The 22,950-nt window shown below is 43.7% G+C and overlaps 2 protein-coding genes across 2 annotated transcripts; one reads left to right on the forward strand and one right to left on the reverse strand.

The window, feature by feature from the left end:
• Window positions 1-287: 287 nt before the first annotated feature.
• Window positions 288-17,025, forward strand: LOC5506556. Its single transcript, XM_032374928.2, has 12 exons — window positions 288-482; window positions 761-1,155; window positions 2,901-3,103; window positions 4,053-4,548; window positions 4,625-5,101; window positions 5,209-5,402; window positions 7,292-7,589; window positions 8,003-8,154; window positions 8,402-8,538; window positions 9,138-9,241; window positions 11,465-13,736; window positions 14,248-17,025. Exons 1-12 carry the CDS (start codon window positions 458-460, stop codon window positions 15,888-15,890), a joined length of 6,396 nt encoding a protein of 2,131 aa, XP_032230819.2. The 5' UTR covers window positions 288-457; the 3' UTR covers window positions 15,891-17,025.
• LOC5506549 lies at window positions 16,518-22,919 on the reverse strand. Its single transcript, XM_048725689.1, has 8 exons — window positions 22,776-22,919; window positions 21,828-22,120; window positions 21,263-21,514; window positions 20,992-21,123; window positions 20,239-20,367; window positions 19,613-19,764; window positions 18,094-18,417; window positions 16,518-17,691 (listed from the first exon to the last, which is right to left on the reverse strand). Exons 1-8 carry the CDS (start codon window positions 22,796-22,798, stop codon window positions 17,509-17,511), a joined length of 1,488 nt encoding a protein of 495 aa, XP_048581646.1. The 5' UTR covers window positions 22,799-22,919; the 3' UTR covers window positions 16,518-17,508.
• Window positions 22,920-22,950: the final 31 nt, after the last annotated feature.

Genomic DNA, 22,950 nt, shown 5'->3' on the forward strand with positions numbered 1-22,950 from the left:
TTACTCCAGATATGCGAAATTTATAATACCGATTCTTTATTTCATTCACCATTGTCTAATTTTCGCATCTCGAAAAAGCACGCAACAGAAAAGAAAAATTCCTATCACCGGTAGATAACCACGCAGAACTCAAACCAGTTTCAGTTTTACTAAGTTTTCCGATGAAAACAAAGTCCGGATGGAATGTGGAAATTTTGTTGTTGCTGTCTTATTATTTTTTGCGAGGAATAACATTTTTTTGCTTGATTGAAAACGTGACCAGAACTGCGTGAGCCAATCAGATCGGTAAACTGAGACCATGTGATCAGCAGATCAAACATTACCTCGAAGCTCGTTATACGAAAAGTATGGCTACGCTGGTGAAATCCGCGGTGAATTTGGCTTCAATATAGGTTGAATTACGGGAAAGATGGGATAAACAGGATACCGAAATGCCTCGGTAGAGGTGCAACCGCCAATGGAAAGGAGTGAAAAGTTTTTGGGTGAGTTATTTTTGTTTTTGTAGCGTGCCCAGCTGAGAGCATCGCACACTTCACCAGTTCACCGTGCCGATCGGTTTATTAAGTTATTATTATTTTCTTTCTAAACCGTCCATACTCCATCAAAATCAGCCAGGGAGACAGCTACATATTGTTCTATTATTCCTGAAAAGATTTTAGCGTCCTTTGATGTTTACTTTAAGCAGAAAGCCATTTAGTACCCTTTTTACTTTTTAGTAAATAAATTTACGTGTTGTTTCCTTTCTAAATACAATCGACAGCCATAAGCCAAACGCTCTCAGGGCTTGAGAATTTTCTTCGAGATGTCTTAGCCAATGAAGGATTAAGCAAAGAGGCTGATGAGCAACGAAGAGAGTTTCTGAAGAAGCTAGAAGTCGTCTCTTCACCGCCAACTCTTCCGCCAAGACCAGCCAAGTTAGCAGTGGAAAAGAGATCTCCCTTTGGGAACGTGTCAAGCAAGGAAGCTATCGGAAGCGGCGACGAAAGCCAAACATCAGTGTATTCTCACTACAGAAACGACAATATCGAAGATCCAGTAGCATTTGCTCAACAGCAAAGGGAATTATCGAGGAATTTCACGTTTTATTCCGGAGGATACGCAGGGAGAAGAGAGGTTTTTGACTTACCGCCGATAGCTGGGGCTTCCGTAAAGAAGGTTTGTGTTTAGTCAGCGATCGCTGCAAATGTTTACAAAATGCCACATAGTTGATATTCTGTTCTTTGACCCTATAGATTAGCTAGTCGAAGTTCAGCACGAGTACGCCGTATTGCATAAAATAACTTATAAGACCTCTTGTCCCGCAGGCCAGACTTCGTTGGTTGTTGCAACTTTGATCTCTTTGACTTTGTTTTGTTTAAATCTCTTTTGGTGATCTCTTTTGAGCAAAGGCTTACTAACGGCTTTGTGTTGGTAAATATTCGCTGGTTTTGTGAATCTTTCTCGGGCTAGTTTAGGTTTCACGCTGTATTTTCGTGGTGTTTTATCGACAACAGACGGTTTATTGAACTTTGCGTGATAATCGTCCCACTTTCTAACCCAATGTCAAAATAAATAAAAAATACGCGAATTGAGCGCAGATGAGTTCAACTCCCTTCAAAATTATCAAAGAATACTCAACCTAAAACTGTGTTGCTTCATCAAAAAGTCACCTCTAGCTGGGGTAATCTATATTTACCGTGTATTTACCGGGGGACGTACAATGAATGCGTATCCCAAAATACCCGGATTTCTTGGCGAGCACGCATTTGATAACCTTGAAACAATATTTCCACGTTTTCATGACTAGAGCGTGGTTTACAAGGGTTAATCTTTCGCCATACAAATGTGCTGATAAGTAATTACTACAACGGACGATCCTTGACTTCTTTACTTCAAAATTTTAAGTATTTCCTTGAAGCCACCACCTTCTGGTAGAATAAGTTAGTTATTGACGGCTAGAAGACACGCATGTCTGAATTAGGTCCAATGGTTATCGCTTTACACTTGTGTTCATTTACAATTATAATTTCCGAAGTGATGCTATCTTACGATATTACGATAACCTTGTTATCGCCGATCCAAATTGTTCTTTCCTGAATAGTATTTCCAGGGTTCTGTTTACTAGGCTAAGAAGAATTGTGTTTATAAAGTATAAACTAGTTAGATTTATTGTATTAATATGTATACACACTATTGACATTTCCCTCTTTATTGTTATTGTTCAGCACAAGAAACAAAGCATTTAACATCTTCTATTTATTTAGTACACATAGCTGGTTTATTAGAATGGACTTGATTGCGTTATTGTCCAAAGTGTTATAAATACATTCTTTTTCTATTGTTTTTTAGTAATTTTTTATGCTGTCACTTCAGGGTTATATGATTAGAATATTATGGATGAGTGATGTTTTAGAATTTAGTAATAGGTTTCTTGTTTTTTTTTTAAAGATAATTTAATGTTCTGCCTATATAACATCAGATCTTTGCCAAATGATTATTTTCCCTAGTATGCTTTTCTTATGAATTTCTCTACAACGGAACCCTTTCGGAAGAAGGTTGCAGCAAATGTCATCACCATCACTAATTGTCCTTTTTAAGTCCTTAATAAAAAGGTGCCCTTATGAAGTGATTGTCCTTAATAACAAGGTGCCCTTATAAAGTGAGTGTTCTTAGAGCAAGGTTTAACTATAGTTTTCAGGGAGTTAGAGTTTCCCATAGGAAGAATTATCCCAAAGGGAAGCAGAGCTAGTTTCGGCCATCCAGGTATTTGGGAATCTATTGTAGATATGATATTTGTATATACAGTACCAGGTATACCAGGATTCCGTCAATTATATGTTACCCATGAAGTGCTGTGGGCTCTGGGCATTATTTGAAATAGGTGTAAACTAGAAATGACCATAATATTTTGTTTTTTTCAGCCAAAAGGTTCTGCCCGCAGCAGTGGGAGTGATGAGACGATCTACGAGCGTCTTAGTATAAGCAGTGATAAATTTAATGCTGATGATACGTCATTCAGCCCTGAGATAAGAACCTCCCAGGACAACAGCACAAATACTCCTATTGGGCCCAGAGGGACTGGCAATCGAAGCTCTGTGAGCAGAGGCAAGCTTGCCGCTCCATGGTAAGCAAAGATGGGACTTTTCTGGGACAAATAAAATAATATAGGAAGAAGTAGATAGGACCCCTTTACAGCACAAACAATAAAAACACTTAAAATATGTTGTTGAGTGTCTTCTGATGATTCAGATGTGAAGATTCAGACACTGAGATTGTTGGGAAACATAGCTAGGCTCCACGTCAGGTGCCTCCTTGTGTGTTTTGTTAATAAAGCACTGGGGGTTGTCACTACCAGAGGGCTGATAGCATCCCAAGCGGTTCTTTTACATCGTGGTTCAAGTTGTTGTAGGGCAGCTTGAAAAGACAGGACCTCCGGTTTAGTGTCCTTATCTAAGAAGACAGGAGAATAACTTCAACTCACTTGTAACACAAATTCAAATAAAGGCATGAACTCGGAAAAATCCCCAGTCAGACCAAGGATTTGAAGCTGGGCCACAGGGGTGAGGGCCAAAGGCGCTAACACCCTAGGCCACTTGTGCTTCCACTTTTGGCAGTTGTTTAGATAGTTTTAAAAGATCTGTCTATCATGTAGGTGCTGTAGGTGTTTATGAATTTTTTAATATACATGAACAAACATTCTTTTACAGCCGTTGTCATTTTTTACTTGTGAAAGCATTTACAAGCTATTGTGGGGACTTATTTGTCTTTCAATTGTTGGATGGTCAGATCTATCATCTGTAAATTTTAGCACTTGCTGGTCTCGAGGCTTTCCTGTTGTTTGTTTGAATTTGTGCTGAAAACATGAGTAACCAAAACTGTGACTTTAAGCAGGTTCTTTGTTTGCAGGTAAAACGTTTTCATCCAGGGTCCAGGGTTCGATCCCCTCTGTTTCCACAATTTTTATTATGATATTTTATTATAGCTGTTTTTATTATATTATTTTTTATATGATTTTTTATTATGTTGTTTTCAAAATATGATTATTAAATTATTTTTTATTATTTTTTTTGTAGGTTCAAGAAAGAGATCAAGGTTCAAGAGGAGGTGTATGTTCAAGACTTGGAGAATAATGTCATTCAGGGATACCTGAAGGACGTCAAGGTGAACAAGAGGCGGTGGTGTGTGATCAAAGATGACAAGCTGTACATCTTTAAGACTCGTGATGACCCTGCTATGCATATCATTGATCTACCTCAATGCAACATCGGTGTGGATGATAAAAAGAAGATCAGTTATTCGTTTCGGTTGAGCCAGCAAAGCACTGGTAACCCACTGGTTCACTTAGCCATAGAACAAGGACATGACCTATCACCCTGGATGAGTGCAGTCATGGCGGCAGCTGTGCGGCGCAGTAGCAGTTACAGGCCCCTCAGCCCTTTGTGGAATATGTCTGCTTCAATGAATGCTCACAGCTCCTCATCGCTGGGTTTCATGTCTTTCGACATAAAGTCAGAGAAGGATGGTGACACGATCAGCAATACCTATGAAGTACCAATTGAACTGCTACCTGTGAGTCCTCAAAGATTTTTAATGTTTGTCTATCCCACTTGTGAGCAATATAAAAGTAAATGTCCTTATTTTGCAGGAGATGCTGAGTTCTTCTGGTTATCTCCCCAAACAAAGCACACCCATGCGAAGCCCCAGTGATGATGGCTACGATGCTCCCCTCCCACCCCTCCCTACAGAGCTCTCAAGCCACAATGACTCATCATCATCAGAAAGCAGTTCAGATGAGGATGATGCGAGTGAGCAGCATGCATCAAGGAGAGATATGGATACCACTGACTCCAATGCAGTAGAGGGCACACAAAGCTTCATCATCAGACCTGACGGTGATAAGATTCTTTATCCATATCATGGTGATGATGAAAGAAGATCTCTCAGGCTTGACAGCGATCAGAGTGGCACCCAGCTTAGCTACACAAGTGACGATGGTGGGAGTGGCGGGATGAGGGAGGACCGGTCGGGCAGCATGTCAAGAAAGAGGAGCTCCACAGTCCTCAGCACGGTCAGCCAGGACTCAGTAGGGTCTGATGTGGATATGATGCCTAAACCAATACAGGTAAAACAGGCTTACATACATTCTATCCCAGAAATGCTGGAAATCATATTCTTCATTATATACACTCTGTCTGAATTATACATTTTCCAATACCTTTAACATTTTAGCCGCCAAGGAAGACAAGCCTGCTTTCTGGACCACGCATGAAACGCAGGAGAAAGCAAGCATCTGCAGAGAGTGAGGTACGCTTTCTACAAGATCCTGATGCAACGCACAGTGGGATACTTTTTCAAAAGCGGCCTCTGGGTGTGACCTCCAAGCGCTACTGCAAACTGATTGGCAACCATCTCATTTGTTACAGGTCAGTGCATACTCCACCAGGAGATGGTGTTGTACCAAGATTACCCTGCACCTCAGCATTTGTGCTTAGACACCCAGTTGTTATGTGATATTAGGGGGAGTAGGGTGCTACCAAGAGAAGGGGGTAGGGTGATTTAGTTTTATTCTAGGGGGAGTAGGGGGATACCAAGGGAAGGGGTGAAGGGTGATTTAGTTTTATTCTAGGGGGGGTAGGGGGATACCAAGGGAAGGGGTGAAGGGTGGTTTAGTGTTATTCTAGGGGGAGTAGGGGATACCAAGGGAAGGGGTGAAGGGTGATTTAGTGTTATTCTAGGGGGAGTAGGGGGATACCAAGGGAAGGGGTGAAGGGTGATTTAGTTTTATTCTAGGGGGGGTAGGGGGATACCAAGGGAAGGGGTGAAGGGTGGTTTAGTGTTATTCTAGGGGGAGTAGGGGATACCAAGGGAAGGGGTGAAGGATGATTTAGTGTTATTCTAGGGGGGAGTAGGGGGATACCAAGGGAAGGGGCGAAGGGTGATTAAGTGTTATTCTAGGGGGAGTAGGGGATACCAAAGGAAGGGTTTGATAGGTGGTTTAGTGTTATTCTAGGGGGGAGTAGGGGATACCAAGGGAAGGGGTTGAAGGGTGATTTAGTGTTATTCTAGTGGGAGTAGCGGATACCAAGGGAAGGCGTGAAGGGTGGTTTAGTTTTATTCTAGGGGGAGTAGGGGGATACCAAGGGAAGGGGTGAAGGGTGATTTAGTGTTATACTAGGGGGAGTAGGGGATACCAAGGGAAGGGGTGAAGGGTGGTTTAGTGTTATTCTAGGGGGAGTAGGGGATACCAAGGGAAGGGGTGAAGGGTGATTTAGTGTTATTCTAGGGGGGAGTAGGGGGATACCAAGGGAAGGGGCGAAGGGAGATTTAGTGTTATTCTAGGGGGAGTAGGGGATACCAAAGGAAGGGTTTGATAGGTGGTTTAGTGTTATTCTAGGGGGGAGTAGGGGATACCAAGGGAAGGGGTTGAAGGGTGATTTAGTGTTATTCTAGGGGGAGTAGCGGATACCAAGGGAAGGGGTGAAGGGTGATTTAGTGTTATTCTAGGGGGAAAAGGGGATACCAAGGGAAGGGGGTGAACGGTGATTTAGTGTTATTCTAGGGGGAGTAGGGGATAACAAGGGAAGGGGTTGAAGGGTGGTTTAGTGTTATTCTAGGGGGGAATAGGGTGATTTAGTGTTATACTAGGGGGAATAGGGTGATAGGGTGATTTAGTGTTAAACTAGGAGGAGTAAGATGCTACAAAGGGAAGGAGTGGTAGGGTGATTTGATATTATTCTAGAGGGAGATAAGGGTGTTTTAGTGTTATACTAGAGGGGAGTAAGGTGATACCAAGGTAAGGGGGTAGGGTGATTTTGTGTTATACTAAGGGGAGTGTGGTGATTTGTCGTGATGCCAGGTGGACTAGGGTAACTTAGGGTTAAACTAGGGGGAGTAGGGTGATACAAAGGGAAGGGGGTTAGGGTAGTTTAGGGTTATACTAGGGGGGAGTAAGGGTGAGTTAGTGTTATACTAGGGTAGCATGGTGATTTGTCTTGATGCCAGAGGGTAACTTAGGGTTAAACTAGGGGGAGTAGGGTGATACAAAGGGAAAGGGGGGTAGGGTAATTTAGGGTTATACTAGGGGGGAGTAAGGGTGAGTTAGTGTTAAACTAGGGTAGCATGGTGATTTGTCTTGATGCCAGAAGGTAACTTAGGGTTAAACTAGGGGGAGTAGGGTGATTTGTCGTGATGCCAGAGGGATTAGGGTAACTTGGGGTAAACTAGGGGGGAGAAGGGTGTTTGGTGTTTGTTTGAGGGGTAATATAGGGCCACCATGTTTATAATAGATTTTATGTGTGTAACTATTCCACAGGCATCCAGAGGACGAGAAGGCCAGTTTATCCCTCAGCCTCCTTGGCCATGATGTCACACTGATTGATAGCAAAGAATCCAAGCGAGCGTATGGTTTTAAAATCAGTAAACCAAATAGCGAGTCTTACTTCTTTTCCACTGACTCTCGGGTTTCAGTGGAGCGTTGGATCGAGTTGCTGTCCCTAGCAGCGACAGGAAGACAGGATATCATAGCTCCCTACCCGCCATACTTCAGATCTGGGGCATCAGGGGATGAGAGCAAGTCTGTCAAGTCTTCTGAGTCCCTTAGCCTCAGTGAGGTAATATCAATTTTGTTTTACTATATTGTAACTAGCTGGCAGTTAAAAAAATGCTTCCTTTTTGGACATACTCCAAGCTGTATGGAGTACTGTGAATGGGTGGAAACTACATTTCTTTATTAAATTGTAATTGTGCGAAATTGAAAAAAAAAATGACAAGTGTAGTTTATTAAATGGCCGCTGCTCAATTAAGTAGTAAACAAATTCAAAACTGGTGATGAGATGTTAGTTTTATTAAAGACAGCTGGCAGTGAGTAGTGTATTAGTTTAACCATATTATATTATGCCTTTTCAGAGCTATCTGTCTGCTGATAGTGTTGTGCAAGTTTAACCATATTATATTATGCCTTTTCAGAGCTATCAGTCTGCTGATAAGTGTGCAAGTTTAACCATATTATATTATGCCTTTTCAGAGCTATCAGTCTGCTGATAGTGGTGAGGTTGCAGATGAGCTCAACACATCGCTCACCTGCTCTACCAGCTCTAGCCACATGTCTGCACACAAGATGGACGATGACTACTTGAGCGGCTTTGCTGCGGATGAGCAAGAGGAAAGTGATGCACGGTAAATTTGCCAAGCAAGGTTAAAAGTTTGCCATTGGAGTAATGCCCTTATTTTGCCAAGATTTAATGCCCTACTCAATAATCCACTAATGGCTGGGTACTGCTGCACCTGAGATAAAATGGACTGTGTTTGGATGATGTCCAAGCAAAAAAATATATAAACTCACCATCTCACTTATGTACAGATAACTTGCAAGGTCGAACGCATATTTTTTATCTCACTCTCCCTCCTCCTGTCTGATATACAGAGAACTTGATTACGAGGGCGAGAGGAAGAAAAGGGAACTGCGGGCACGCTCACCTAGGATGCGACAGCAACGTGAACGAGACAGAAAACTGAAAAGGCGAAAAGATAAGAAGAAGTCATCTGGAGGATCCGGCCCAGGTCTGTACATGCACATGGTAACCACATAATGGAATCTGGCCCAGGTCTATACTCGGGCATGGTAACCTCATAATAGGATCCGGCCCAGGTCTATACATTGGCAGGGTAACCCCATAATAGGATCTGGCCCAGGTCTATACATTGGCATGGTAACCCCATAATAGGATCCGGCCCAGGTCTATACATTGGCATGGTAACCCCATAATAGGATCTGGTGCAGGTCTATGCATGGCCATGGTACCCCCATAATAGGATCTGGTGCAGGTCTATACATTGGCATGGTAACCCCATAATAGGATCCGGCCCAGATCTATACATGCATATGGTAAACCCAAAAATGACTTCTGGCCAAGGTCTGTACACACACGTGGTAACCCCATAATAGGATCTGGTCCAGGTCTATGTATGGCCATGGTACCCCCATAATAGGATCTGGTCCAGGTCTATACATTGGCATGGTAACCCCATAATAGGATCTGGTCCAGGTCTATACATTGGCATGGCATGAAATCAAGAGGGATTGATTTGTAGAGATTTTTCTAGAACACAGCTTTCCTTTTTGTTCTAATCCATCACTGAAAACGTTGTTATTGCTTTAGAATCACCATCTACCATGAGTCCTCCGCACAGTGTGTTCGTTAGCGACCCTGCATCAGAGAATAAGTCTACAGCTGAGAGTACGGCCACTCCCATTGACACCAAGGTAAACAACAACAGCTACAACAACAAAAACAACACCAACACCTACAGCAGCTACCAAATCAATAGCTACAACAACACCTACAACAGCAACAGCTAATATATAGATTTAGGCACTGCCTAAAAGCGGAGCCAGCATTGAACACCTTTTGTGTTGACTGATCGAGGTATTTTGGGGGGATCTAGCATCCTGCTCTTTACTGAGATTTATTTATTGTACCAACCAAATGGATCCAGGCCTTATTCAATAATTTAAATTATGTAGTACATCAAAGTTAACAAACACAATTTCTGGTGCGAATATGGTTGTCAAAGTTGTCAAGAGTCTAATGATAAATTATAATGTCCCATCATAGAAGTTCCATTATAAATATTTTCCGACAAGCTGTGCCCTTGTGCAGAATATGTCATAGATGTAACAGCATTCCAAAGATTCGAAATAATATATTTAGACTGTTAAGATGCCATACTGTAATTTTTATGTATTGATTTAGTGGCGATTCTCTCCTTCATTGGACCGAACATTCAGAAAAATGTCTGGAAATTAAAATCCAAAAATATATTTCCTTTCATGCATTACATATTGTTGCACCCACCCTTTACCATATAGAGGCCTTGTTGGTGGTGGCCTACTCCAAAATGAATGCAATGGAGAAAAAACAGATTGATTTAGGAAGCAAATCCTAAAAAAAAACATCTATGCATCACTGACAGTGCTAAAATGCCAACTTCTAAACCCTTTCATTGATCTATGTTTGGGGTAGAGAGGAAGCAAGAATATCAATTGACTAAAAAATAGTCTACGGGAGAGGAGATTTAAAGGAAATTGACTCAACTTGATAGGTTTGGTGGAAAAAATATAACAGTAAAGAAAATAATTTGATTGAGCATTTCTTGAAATTTCCCCTTTCCCATAATCTTAACCCTTTCACCACCACAGGCCTCTAAAGAGGCCATGTCTATGCTATCCAAGCTATGTGAACAGAATTCTATTATTGTAAAAGAACAAGGTTATTGCTAGTGATATAAAGTTCAAGTATCTTGCCCTAAAAAACCCTGCCCTTAATAAAAGTTCCATTAATGTGCATTTGTAAAGCTACATTCTGACAAGCTTTGTCCTTGCGAAGAACAAGTAATGGATGAAACAGGATTTCAAAGAAAGAATATAGTATCAGACACAATTTTAGATAAGATGCAGTACTGAAGTTTTAATGTTACATTTTAAGTGGTGATTTTCCATCCCCATGGGAATTAATATCTACAAATATACAACAAGTAATGCATTATATTTTTGTGTTTTTAGAAACCCTGGATCCAACCATTCCAATGAAATAAATCTAAACCTTTAAAATAAATGTAATGGAAAAGAGACTTGGAAAGGAAATCCTAAAAAGAAGATATAAGTGAAAATACTAAATGAAAATTTCTAATTTAAAAATCAAATCTGTTCATTAATTTATTTTTGGTGTAGAGGGGAAATAACAAAGAGTATCAATTGCATAAAAATAGTCAACAGGGAGAAGGAAAAGGAAGAAATATGACTCTTCTTAAATTTTAGAAAAGAAAATATAATAACAATAATGTGATAATTATATTCAGTACTTTCCTAAAATATCACCTTTGCTGACTGACTGGCTGGCGAGTGACACCACAGGGTACCCGCGCAATGACCACAAAACCAAGTCGCATAGTTATACCATATTTCTATACCTATGGAGCTCCGCGCGCCCCCTACGGCCGCGCTGGCTCCGCTACAACAACAGCACCTACAGCAGCTACAACAACAGATACAACCTCAACAGCTACAACAACAACAACAACACTTACAACATCAACACCTACAACAACACCTACAACGTCAACAGCTACAAGAACAGCTACATCAGCACCAGCGTCAGTAGAAAGAATAGCAACAGCAAGAACATAATTTATATTTCCTTTGTGCATAGTTTTGAATACTATACAGTATTTTGACCTGACTTACCCATAGTGTGGACAGTATTTTGATCCGACTCACCCATAGAGTGTGGAAAGTATTTTGATCCGCCTTACCCATAGAGTGTGGACAGTATATTGATTCGACTTACCCATAGAGTGTGGACAGTATTTTGACCTGACTTATTCATAGAGTGTGGACAGATGAAAAAATCCTCGCCTTATGTGGATGCTATTTGGGATATTTTGTTTTATAGGAAGCTTAAAAAGCCCTTCAATTATTTTTCCCCAGGATTCATACCCGAAAAACCAAAAGGAGAAGAAGACGTGGTCGGATGCCTTGAAACTGAAGCAGTCGAAACTAACACGCGCTCACACCCTTGCCGGCATGGTCCTAGGAACCCCAGGCCACGAGTCTGCCAAGAGCAAAGCCGGTCCGCAGAGTAAGCGGAGCATACCTTCCTATTCGCATCTTCTGCCTCTGTTCGACAAGGAAGGACGATTCAGTGGCTTTCTTACGGAAGTTAAAGCGTCCAAATATAGCGTTACTCAGCTACGGCGGTGGGGAGTGGTAAGAAATGGGGTGCTTCGGCTCTATAATAAAGAAGGTGATGAGACTCCAGTGACGATGTTCAATCTCGTGGAAATGTGGTTAACGGATGAGAGCGACGATGCCAAGCACAAGTATAGCTTTTCCCTGCATACGATCAATGATAAAGTCGCTAAGTTCCAAGTGCCCAGCAAAGAGGATTTCGACAAGTGGATGAGTGTGCTTAAGGTGTTTACAGAGATCAGAGTCGAACGGCCGATTGACACATCAGTCGATGAATCACTTTCTCATCCAAACGTTATGACTCGACCAAAAAGTAATCATTCGAAAGACGATCCAGCTTCTGTGAATACCTTCGCCAAACGATCATCCATTCGCATGAAATTCCCTCCACGCATGAACGTCATCGACATGTTCAAAAAGGGTAATAATTCTTATAATTTCGAGAACCCAAACACGGAGGATATTATCCCTGCGAACGAGCTTGTCTGCATCAATTACTCGGGCGGTCAACTGACAGAGATATGCATAGGCGACGAGGAAAATTACTCGTGCAAGCGATCGCGCTGGTGCGCCATTAAAGACTCGGAACTGTTGGTTTTCGCTGATAGCTCCAGCGGGGATCCCGTCAAACGGATGGTCCTATACAACGTGAATGTCGAAGACCTCAGCGAGCCCGAGGCGGGGATCTTCCAATTTAAGGTACAGCGTGGTAACGAGGTAGCGATGTTTTTAGCTCACGATGAGACAAGTCTAGACAAATGGCTAAAGATGTTGCGATCTGCGACAGAGATGTATGGGAGAGAGGTCACCGAACCCGAGGCCAAGTGTAGGATCCCTTCGCCGAAGAATGTATTCGCCCACCGGCGCTCTCAGAGCGAGACCCTCTCGCAGACTGTTAGTCTCAGTTCTGCCACGTCTTTCACGTCGACGTCGGCACCTGAGAAGCGCAAGTCGTTTATCAGTACTTCAGCATCCACCGACTCGGAGAGTTTTACGGATATTCTAATGAACGGGCATCTCCACGAAGTATTACAAGCCGAGAAGGGGAGCTCAGGGGAAAAAGTCGATGAGCACGGTACGAGTAGATGGTGTGTCGTGACTAGTGAGAGGATATTTATGTACGATTCTGAGGATTCCGCTTATGCTCGTTGCGACTGGAGGCTGGCAGATGTCAGTGTTTCGGCATGCATTGAAGTGCCGGGTAGAAGGTTTGGGTTTAGATTGAGGCACAAGGATGACGAGGTGGTTCTTGGGAATGAGAGCAGGGAAGTGATCGAGCACTGGCTTAGTGTAATGCTTCGTTATTGTGCTCCGCTTGGGCAAAGTATGTCGCCACTGACTCAGAGGGTGAAACTGGAATGTAAGAAATCCAATAGCGATAGCAATCTTAAAAGAACTGCAATGGAGGAGAGCAAAATAAAGCGAACTCTTAGCGAAGGGCGCGCGAGTGGACGCCGACTCCTACGTAAGATCTCCGAGGATAATATCCTTCGTAAATACAGTCGTTCGGAGCTGTTCCGGTCAGGCTCGTGTAAGGGTAGCTTAGAGAAGTTTAACGTGAAATTGCGAGACAAGTCTCAGCTTACTAGCGCCGCGCGAGACATCGAGCGTAGATTTTCTTGCGGTAGTTTATTCGATAGCGAAGGGAAATACTCCGGTTACCTTGTGGAGCAGACCAGCACAGCGCTGTGTCGCAGTCAAGTGCGCCGTTGGTGTGTGGTGCATGACGAGCAGATGTACTTATTCGATCAGCCACGCTCCGAGACACCCAGAAAAGTCATTCCCATCATCTCTGCCAAGCTTGTCAACCAGAGCCGCTTGGAAGAGGGCGTGTTCGTCTTCATGCTGGAGTACGAGGGAGACAAGTGCGTGGAACTCCGGGCGGCCTCCCGCTCGGACTTGGAGAAGTGGATCACGGCGATTAGCGTCAAGATCGAGGTGCTGAAGGCCCGTGTGCAGAGACGGGCGCGGAGGAGTGGGGTCATAGACGAGGAGGCAGAGATAGCTACAGGTAATGGGCATTTCAACAACTTTTAACCCTAACAACTTTTTTATAGTTATCATAATCATGCCCGAGAAAAAGATCTTGTTTGAATAATTCGCGGGAGTGTTATACACCTATTTCAAATAATGTTGCATTCGAGAATCCATGTGGAACCCGCGGTGGTTAATTGGTACCGTATAAACAGTTGAATTCTTGTATCTGAAAGCCATTTGAATGTTCATAAGAACATGAACAAGAATTCTACAGCTCTAGAAACCTGTACCTGTATTTTATTTAGGCTTATTTGCTTATTTACATTTTACCCATGAAGCACTGCTGGTTACAATACACAATTTCTCCGAATGCAACCTTATTTGAAATAGTTGTATGGCCGCACAAGGGAAACATTCTCCTATATACCCTTTACGATACCCTTTACGGTTAATATTTTAGAACCAACTTTGACTTCGATGTTGTTCAGATGTTTTTCTAGATCAATCGTTCAAGTGTTTATGCTTATGCGTTTCTCTTCTGACAGCTTCCGCAAGAGATACTATCGACAAACAACCACTGGAAAAAGGTAGCGCAGAAGCAAGCCCTCCAACAGTCGATTCAGACATACCTGGAAGCTCTATTAAGCCTGAAAGAGCCGCATCCGATCCAACCACATATATAACGACACACAAAGACCCCATCCCACCAGAAGAGGGCGGTACTTCTGACAGTCTTAACGACGTCTCCATGTCGTCATCACAACAGCCCCTGGATATCGTGGAAGACATAAAGAGGATAAGCCTCCATAACGAGTCCGAGGAGGAAGACGGCGGCGTGGATGGCTTGTGTGTGACGAGTGTCCTGTGGGATGAAGTGACGGTCACCTCAGACACGCCTCGTGTGATAGCAACTGAGCCATATTATGCTAATGTCGACAGGGGAAGTATGCCTAGCGAACCCATCTATGAGAATGTTTCCATGAAGAGCAACACCCTCTCGGGTTTGGTCATCAGGCCTAGCGAGCTGCCCCTGCCAAGCCCGACCCACTCGCACGATGATTCTATGTTCGTCGATATCGTACCAAAACAGAGAACTAAACACGATCTTGTACCGCTATACGAGAACGTGCAGCTCAAATCGGTGCTAGGAGAGGGTGAGAGTACAGACAATGTTTTCAGGTGGAAGACCTCCGAGGTACCTACCCCTAATAATACGAGTCCCTCTAGTGAAGTCGCGAAGTCCCTAGAGAAGTGCTCCTTGCGGGACCGGTTCAGCTTCGCCAGTGATTACTCAGGGATTGTGGGCGAGAACCTGCTTGACGAGGTCGGCAGTGTCAGTAGCGATCGCAGTCGAAGCAACACGAGCTCAAGTCGCGGGAGCGGCAGTGATTCTATGCGCTCAGGCAACCCGGCATTCGACAAGGAACTCTTAGATGACATCCTTGGATTCCCGATCACTCAAGAAGAAGCCGAGGAGATCTCTGAATTCTGCACGCGATGCGACGAGGAAGAACAGTTCGAAATGTCTGAGTCGAATTTTATCAGTAGTGTAGACCCTGATTTCACATCAACACTCGGTGAACCTGGCTCTTTGTCTACAGGTGACCTCAATGGCAGCCTTGATCGTACCGCGGAGTCAACACCTCGCAGATCTCTGGCGGAATCCAGCACTAGCAGTGTGCATGATACTTATTTCGGGGTGGAGTCCATATCAGACGAGAGTGAGGAATTTGTAGACTGCGCTCAAGACTTGCGTGATGTCTCCCCTGGCAAGTCTTGCGACTCTTTCAAAGAATGTAAAGAGTACATGCCCTGTCCTTCGCCTTCTTGCCATCCAAAAGATTCTACGCCTGACGAGCAACAGTGCGACACTTATTTTGGACGGTCCAGCGAATCAGAGCTCGAAAAATCATCGGAAACCGAGTCCACTCCGAAAGATCTTCGATCAGATGACGCCTCCATCGTACAAGTGGGAAGAGTGGTGTGTAGTGGGAACCGGCAAGAAGAGAATCGCGTTTCCACGGAGACTCTGCCTTTTCCTGCCCCACTAGAAGAAGAAGGGACCGCGGAGACGAGCGCTGACATGCATAACAAAGAGTTGACTTCAAGTCAAGTGGACATGTTACGTGCAGTCACAGAAGCCTTCCACGGCGTGTGGGAGGGCACCCACGAAAACACGAAGCTTTGAGCGTAGAGAAATCGTAACAAGGCAGATGATAAAGGGAGCATGAATCAGGAACGGTCCCCTGTGATGACTGTTGCCTAGTGTATTTGACTCAGTTTACCTTGGACAAAAGGAAAAAGAACACAATGGGGTCATTTCCTTTCGCAAAAACACCAGGGTAGGCCTAATGTGGCTCAGCTCATTGATGCATCTACAGGCGCACACCCAGACGTCCATTTGTTATATAGGACTAAGTTCAAACGGCGGATTATCTAAGAGCCGTATTCAGTGCAAATGCATGCAAATGAATATAAAGTCTACTTGGTCTTTTGCATGCATTTGCATTATAATATGACGGTTGAACGTAGCCGTAAATGGTGAAATTGTTTTTATAAGTACCTACCAAACTCAATATAAAAAAAATGAAATATGAGTGTAGTTCCAAAGAGGGTTTTACCAAAAGTATGCAAAACCGATATGGTTTCCACAAAAAAACTCTAAAAGCTTATTTAAGAACGTCTATCTGTTCTGGTACAGTGTGAGTTAGAGCCTGGTATGTCTCAGTTAGTCATAGTGTTTTAATCTTCGTGTAAATATAATGGCCCGAGGCCGGCAACAATATAGGAAGAGTTTAACAATAGGGAGATGTTATCGGCGAATCTTATTTATCTGCTTTCCAGAAAATGGAGGAAATCTTAATTTTAAAAGCTATTATATATTCGGGGCTTTTTCATTAAAAACAACCCAATTAAATCGCAGGGGATAGATAATTTTTACATTAGCTTCGAATTTTATACATGACGTTAGCTAAGCGTGCTAAGTACGGATTGATAGCATGGTGGGTGCTGCAGAATGTTCCAGGGGGGGGGGGGGGGGGGAGTAGGAAAAATCGAGGTGAATTTTTATAGCATGTTTTTTTCCTCAATGGGCGAGTTGCAAACCCCACCACCCCTCCTCCTAGATCCACCACTGACTTACCTAGTTGTACTTTGGTTAGCATTTCTCCTCGTGTGGTATTTGATTATTTGTAACGTGAAATTTTCACCTGCGTAAATATACCGTAGGTTTATCAACTCGCCTTTCCACTATGTGATATCATGATTATAAAGAGATAAATGATTTTAAAGTAATATATGCAAATAAACGTCTCATAAGGTGATGGATGACATACAGTGATCTATTTTTCCGCCTTGAAAGTGTTTTTTCTGTCTTCTCAAAATCCTTTCCCTTTGTTACACTAGCAAGTGATGTTTGTTGGTAGTGGTGGTGTTATCTGGTATGCTGGTAGTGTTGGTGTTATCTGGCATCGTGGTAGTGATGGTGTTATCTGGCATCGTGGTAGTGATGGTGTTATCTGGCATCGTGGTAGTGATGGTGTTATCTGGCATGCTGGAAGTTGTCTGGCATGCTGGTAGTAATGGTGTTATCTGGCATGCTGGTAGTAATGGTGTTATCTGGTAGTAATGGTGTTATCTGGCATGCTGGTAGTAATGGTGTTATCTGGTAGGGATGGTGTTATCTGGCATGCTGGTAGTAATGGTGTTATCTGGTAGTGATGGTGTTATCTGGCATGCTGGTAGTAATGGTGTTATCTGGCTTGCTGGTAGTGATGGTGTTATCTGGCTTGCTGGTAGTGATGGTGTTATCTTGCATGCTGGTAATATATCTCTAGGGCTTGCACGGCAGGAGAGAATGCCTCCAGGTCGTAATGAACATTGTCCGTCGTCCCCCGTGGGTAAGAGGAAGATAGCGGATACATGTCTAGCACTTTGATGCCCGCCTTGCACATTGTGTCCATGGAGTACGTGTGATACAGCTGTATTCTCTATGAGAAACATCAATATTAGTGATGTCTCAGCAGACGAGTCGCTGTACATAGGGGGGGGGGGGCACTCGTACCTGTGCCGTACCAATATTGAGACCAATATTAAATCTAGAATACAAGGCCACGCGCTATGCGGGCTCAGGGTTTTAAGAGTTGCATCTTTTCACTTGATACGAAAGGATTATTAAAACCAGAGGCGCCCCCCCCCCCTCACCCTATCTTTAGATATTTGGCTTTAACATATTAAGTAATACAAGGAAATACACGGAAAAACATTGATTCCGCCCCCCCCTTTCTTGAAAACCTTGCTTTGGCCCCTCCCCTTTTTGGAGCTCCTGGATCCGCTCCTGAAAACTGATAACTGAAATTAATCATTATTAAAATAATGCTATTAAAGATTACCTGATTATTGTGAAACCTGAACAAAGTGGTGTTAAATCGCTTTTTACTCAAGAATCGAAGTTTCTCTCTTTCTAGCATTGTGGTTCCTCTCCACACTATGTCCATTTGAGGCTTTGAACTTGCTTTTACTAGGTCTACAATCCGAGTTAACAGCTGCTGGAATTGGCCAAAGCTCACCGCCAAGGCATAATGAGTTCCCAAATTGAAGAGAAAAACACTCGGCTCGTCAAACTCCTTTCGACTCATTAGTTGGCTGAATTGATCTAGTAGCACTTCTTGACGGAAGTCTTGGTTCTTTGGTATTTTTGGCCTGTTGTCTTCATGCTAAAGACGAAAATAAAACAACTAACATTACTTGCTATTATTTGGTAATAGGGTGGTGTGGGGATGTTTGATTTGGAGTTGTGATGACGAGGATGAGGAGGAGGAGGAAGAGGAGGAGGAGGAGGAGGAGGAGAAGGAAATGGAGGAGGAGGAGAAGGAGAAGGAAATGGAGGAGGAGGAAGAGGAGGAGGAAGAGGAGGAGGAGGAGGAGGAGGAGAAGGAAATGGAGGAGGAGGAAGAGGAGGAGGAAGAGGAGGAGGAGGAGGAGAAGGAAATGGAGGAGGAGGAGGAGGAAGAGGAGGAGGAGGAGGAGGAGGAGAAGGAAATGGAGGAGGAGGAAGAGGAGGAGGAGGAGGAGGAGGAGGAAGAGGAGAAGGAGGAGGAGGAAGAGGAGGAGGAGGAGGAGGAGGAAGAGGAGGAGGAGGAGGAAGAGGAGGAGGAGGAGGAGGAGGAGGAAGAGGAGAAGGAGGAGGAGGAGGAGGAGGAGGAGGAGAGGAGGAAGAGGAGGAGGAGGGAGGAGGAGGAGAGGAAATGGAGGAGGAGGAAGAGGAGGAGGAAGAGGAGGAGGAGGAGGAGGAGGAGGAGAAGGAAATGGAGGAGGAGGAAGAGGAGGAGGAGGAGGAGAGGAGGAGGAGGAAGAGGAGGAGGAGGAGGAGGAAGAGGAGGAGGAGGAGGAGGAGGAGGAGGAAGAGGAGGAGGAGGAGGAAGAGGAGGAGGAGGAGGAAGAGGAGAGAGGAGGAGAGGAAGGAGGAGGAGGAGGAAGAGGAGAAGGAGGAGAGGAGGAGAGGAGGAGGAGGAGGAGGAGGAGGAGGAGGAGGAGGAGGAAGAGGAGAAGGAGGAAGGAGGAGGAGAGGAGGAGAAGAGGAGGAGGAGGAGAGGAGGAGGAGGAGGAGGAAGAGGAGAGAGGAGGAGGAGGAAGAGGAGGAGGAGGAGAAGAGAGAGGAGGAGGAGGAGAGGAGGAGGAGGAGGAGGAGAGAGGAGAGGAGGAGGAGGAGGAGGAGAGGAGGAGGAGGAGGAGGAAGAGGAGGAGGAGGAGGAGGAGGAAGAGGAGAAGGAGGAGGAGGAGGAAGAGGAAGAGGAGAAGGAGGAGGAGGAGGAGGAGGAGGAGGAGGAGGAGGAGGAGGATAGCTTTGATATCTTTTCAAGTGGCCAATCTCATGGTCTTAAAATGAGAATGCCCGCTTCCGTCACTGACCTCGTATACCCAGTTAACGACCCGATCACAGCGGCGGAATACTTCCGTGCACAACTTGCTTGTAGAGGCCAATTTCGAGAATCTTCTGCCGTTTGAATCTCCGATGTTCAGCAGATACCCGTTGTGTCGTGAACTTGGCTTTGGTAGCATTGCTGTCATTACGGAAATCAGAATGTTCACATTTATACCCGAGAAGAGGACATTTTAATATGTGTGAATTTGTTTACGTTAATATAATTCGAAACTTTGACACTGGACTTGTTTGTTTCTCTGATTAGATGTTTATTTCCCTACCTATTATCCAATACAACACAGATTTATTTCGCAATTCATTCTTTACATTTATATAATATATATTATATTCGGAAACGAAACACCCTTCAAAGGAGGGATATCTTTCATTACACGTTAGGAACATACAAACACAAAGAGTAAGGTATTATGTATAGTATACCTAATACGGTCCCTACCTGTCAAATACGGCCTCTACGTATCATTAACCCACCAGAGTAAGCTATTATGTATAGTCTACCTAATACGGTCCCTACCTGTCAAATACGGCATCCACGTATCATTAACCCACCAGAGTAAGGTATTATGGGTAGTCTACTTAATACGGTCCTTACCTGTTGAGTACGGCCTCCACGTATTATTAACCCACCGACCGTGCCCGTCCCACAGTAGTCGGCATGACAGCCCACACGTATCCGTTAAACGACGGCAGGATTCCTTATCTTGACAATGCGCAGAATAACCTGCAAGTAGATTTATAACATGTAAGTACATTTATAACCTGTAAGTACATTAATAGTTTGTAAGTAGATTAATAACCTGTAAGTAGATTAATAACCTGTAAGTAGTCTAATAACCTGTAAGTAGATTACTAACCTGTAAGTAGATTAATTAATTGTTAGTAGATTAATGGCCTGTAATTAGATTAATAGTTTTTAAGTAGATCAATAACCTGTAAGTAGATTAATTAATTGTTAGATTAATGGCCTGTAAGTAGATTAATAGTTTTTAAGTAGATCAATAACCTGTAAGTAGATTAATTAATTGTTAGATTAATAACCTGTAAGTAGATTAATAACCAGTAAGTAGATTGATAACCTGTTAGTAGATTAATAACCAGTAAGTAGATTAATAACCTGTTAGTAGATTAGTAACCTGTTAGTAGATTAATAACATGTAAGTAGATTCATGGCCTGTAAGTAGATAAATGGCCTGTAGGTAGATTGATAACCTGTAAGTAGATTGATCGCAACCCATTAAGCACGACCTTTAGTGCGACGCCTGAATCAACGTTGAACACAATGTATTTGTTTCGATAGACAATTAGATTCGGCACGGCAGAAGTGCGACTTATGAATCGGCCTTACCTCCTTGGCCTGATTGTGGTGGGATGGTAAACTTATAGGCGGTTTTGCGCCCAAGCGGCTCATTGATAAAATCGTCGAAATTATCTCCCAAAATATGGTTATCGTAATCCACATACAGCCCTTGGTTGGTTCCTGTGATAGGAATAGGAAAATTTCTCAGTCTAGGAAAATGGAATAAAATTCGCCTTCAAATAAACGCATCGATGTGTTACGAATTGGCTCCATAACTCATTCGCATGGGGGTCTTGCCCTAAAAATATATGGGACTTACCGTTGATGAAGAACTTATCAGGCGGGTCACGCAGCCCGTTGCATAACGTGTAATCAAGCGTGATCCCGGTGGTGTAGGTTCCAGGCTCCAGGACGAGTACAAGTACCTCGTACAGTCCATTGTCATGGTCGAATACCACGGGCGCAAGGGATGCCGGTCCTTGTCTGATGTATACTCGCCACGTGTCTCCCCCGGATGATTTTCGCCGCCCGTTCATGTCTACTGACTGGATCCAGAACCGACTAAAGTGACCTGAACAGAGCATGAGACCTGGTTAAAGTGAACTAAACAGAACACAAGACCTGGTTAAAGTCAAGTAAACAAAACACTAGACCTGGCCTAAGTGAACTAAGCAGAACACGAGACCTGTCTAAAACGACCTAAACAGAACACAAGGCCTGGCTCAAGAGACCTGAACAGAATAAGAGAACTGGCTAAACGGTCTAAACAGAACACAAGACCTGGCTAAAGCGACCTAAACAGAACGCAGTAACTGGCTAAAGCGACCTAAACAGAACACAAGACCTAGGTAAATTGACCTTAACAGAACGCACGACCTGCTGACCTGCCGGCTGAAGTTCCCATTTGCTGACAAAGCTTTTATGAGCGTTAGTCCGTGCCTGCGATCGCACCGCGGCTCGCATGTCCCAGCGCATGCTCCCTGCACAAGGACTTAGAATTGCTTCCCAGTCCACTCGCCATCGCTGCAAGCGGCACCATTGCATTCTGAAGTCCCGGATGTTATCTCGGCTGGGCCTGGGCCTGAGTGCAGATGGACATACCCAGTAAGAAGCGAAGACGTGAAGTATCACGATAAGTACCAGTACCGCGCTAACTCTACCGAGATGACCTGGACACCTGCAAATGACAGATAAAACAGATAAGAGCTAAGCTGATATCCGAGCTGAAACTTGTAAGGTCTTAGTGATACAAAATGTTAGCTGTATGCACCAGCCAGCATCGAAAACAAACAGCGGCCACTAATAAACAATGTCTCGATTTATTTGTCACTCATGTACCTTATATCACCTTCCGCGACCACCATTTTCTCGTCCCAAATGTATCATTCACTTAATGTGTACCTCTATCGAACGGCCTGTCACATAACTGTATTTCATACCTCCCAAGTGTATTTTTCGATGTCACTATTACCTCTCTAACCTCTATCCAGAGATAAAAAAAATATCGTTCAAGTGCCTTGCGAGCAGGTTAAGAACGTGCATTTAATTCTCGACTTTTCTTTGTGGTAATTTCTAGTTTTGATATTGAAGCATTTTGCCACTGCTCTGACCTCATTCTATAAGACAAGCGTCCCGTTGCGGAGACTTCGCGGTTTATTTAGGAGCACGTTTTAGGCTGCAACAAAATCTCTGCAAAAATCGCGTTGGTTTAGACAGGCCAGTGGGATATCACCGAGTTAATGGCTTAAGTTGATTTCACGCATTACAAAGATTCCGCGTGTTGACGATCTTCACGAAGACTTATATTACGAATAGCCAAGAGTATAACCCACCTTCTTTTGGATTCAACCAGCATTGAGGCTGTTTGTTTTAAAACTACCAATGTTCACTTGTCGGAGGAATAATAGGTTGGTTTAGTAAGACAGGGGAAGCTGTCTTACCTTGCGCTTGTGGTGTTTTAATTAAAAAAAAAACCCTGGTCGCTTAGATACCGCAACCCAAGGGTAA

Source organism: Nematostella vectensis, chromosome 3, assembly GCF_932526225.1.
Source record: "Nematostella vectensis chromosome 3, jaNemVect1.1, whole genome shotgun sequence".
Lineage (NCBI taxonomy): Eukaryota > Metazoa > Cnidaria > Anthozoa > Actiniaria > Edwardsiidae > Nematostella > Nematostella vectensis.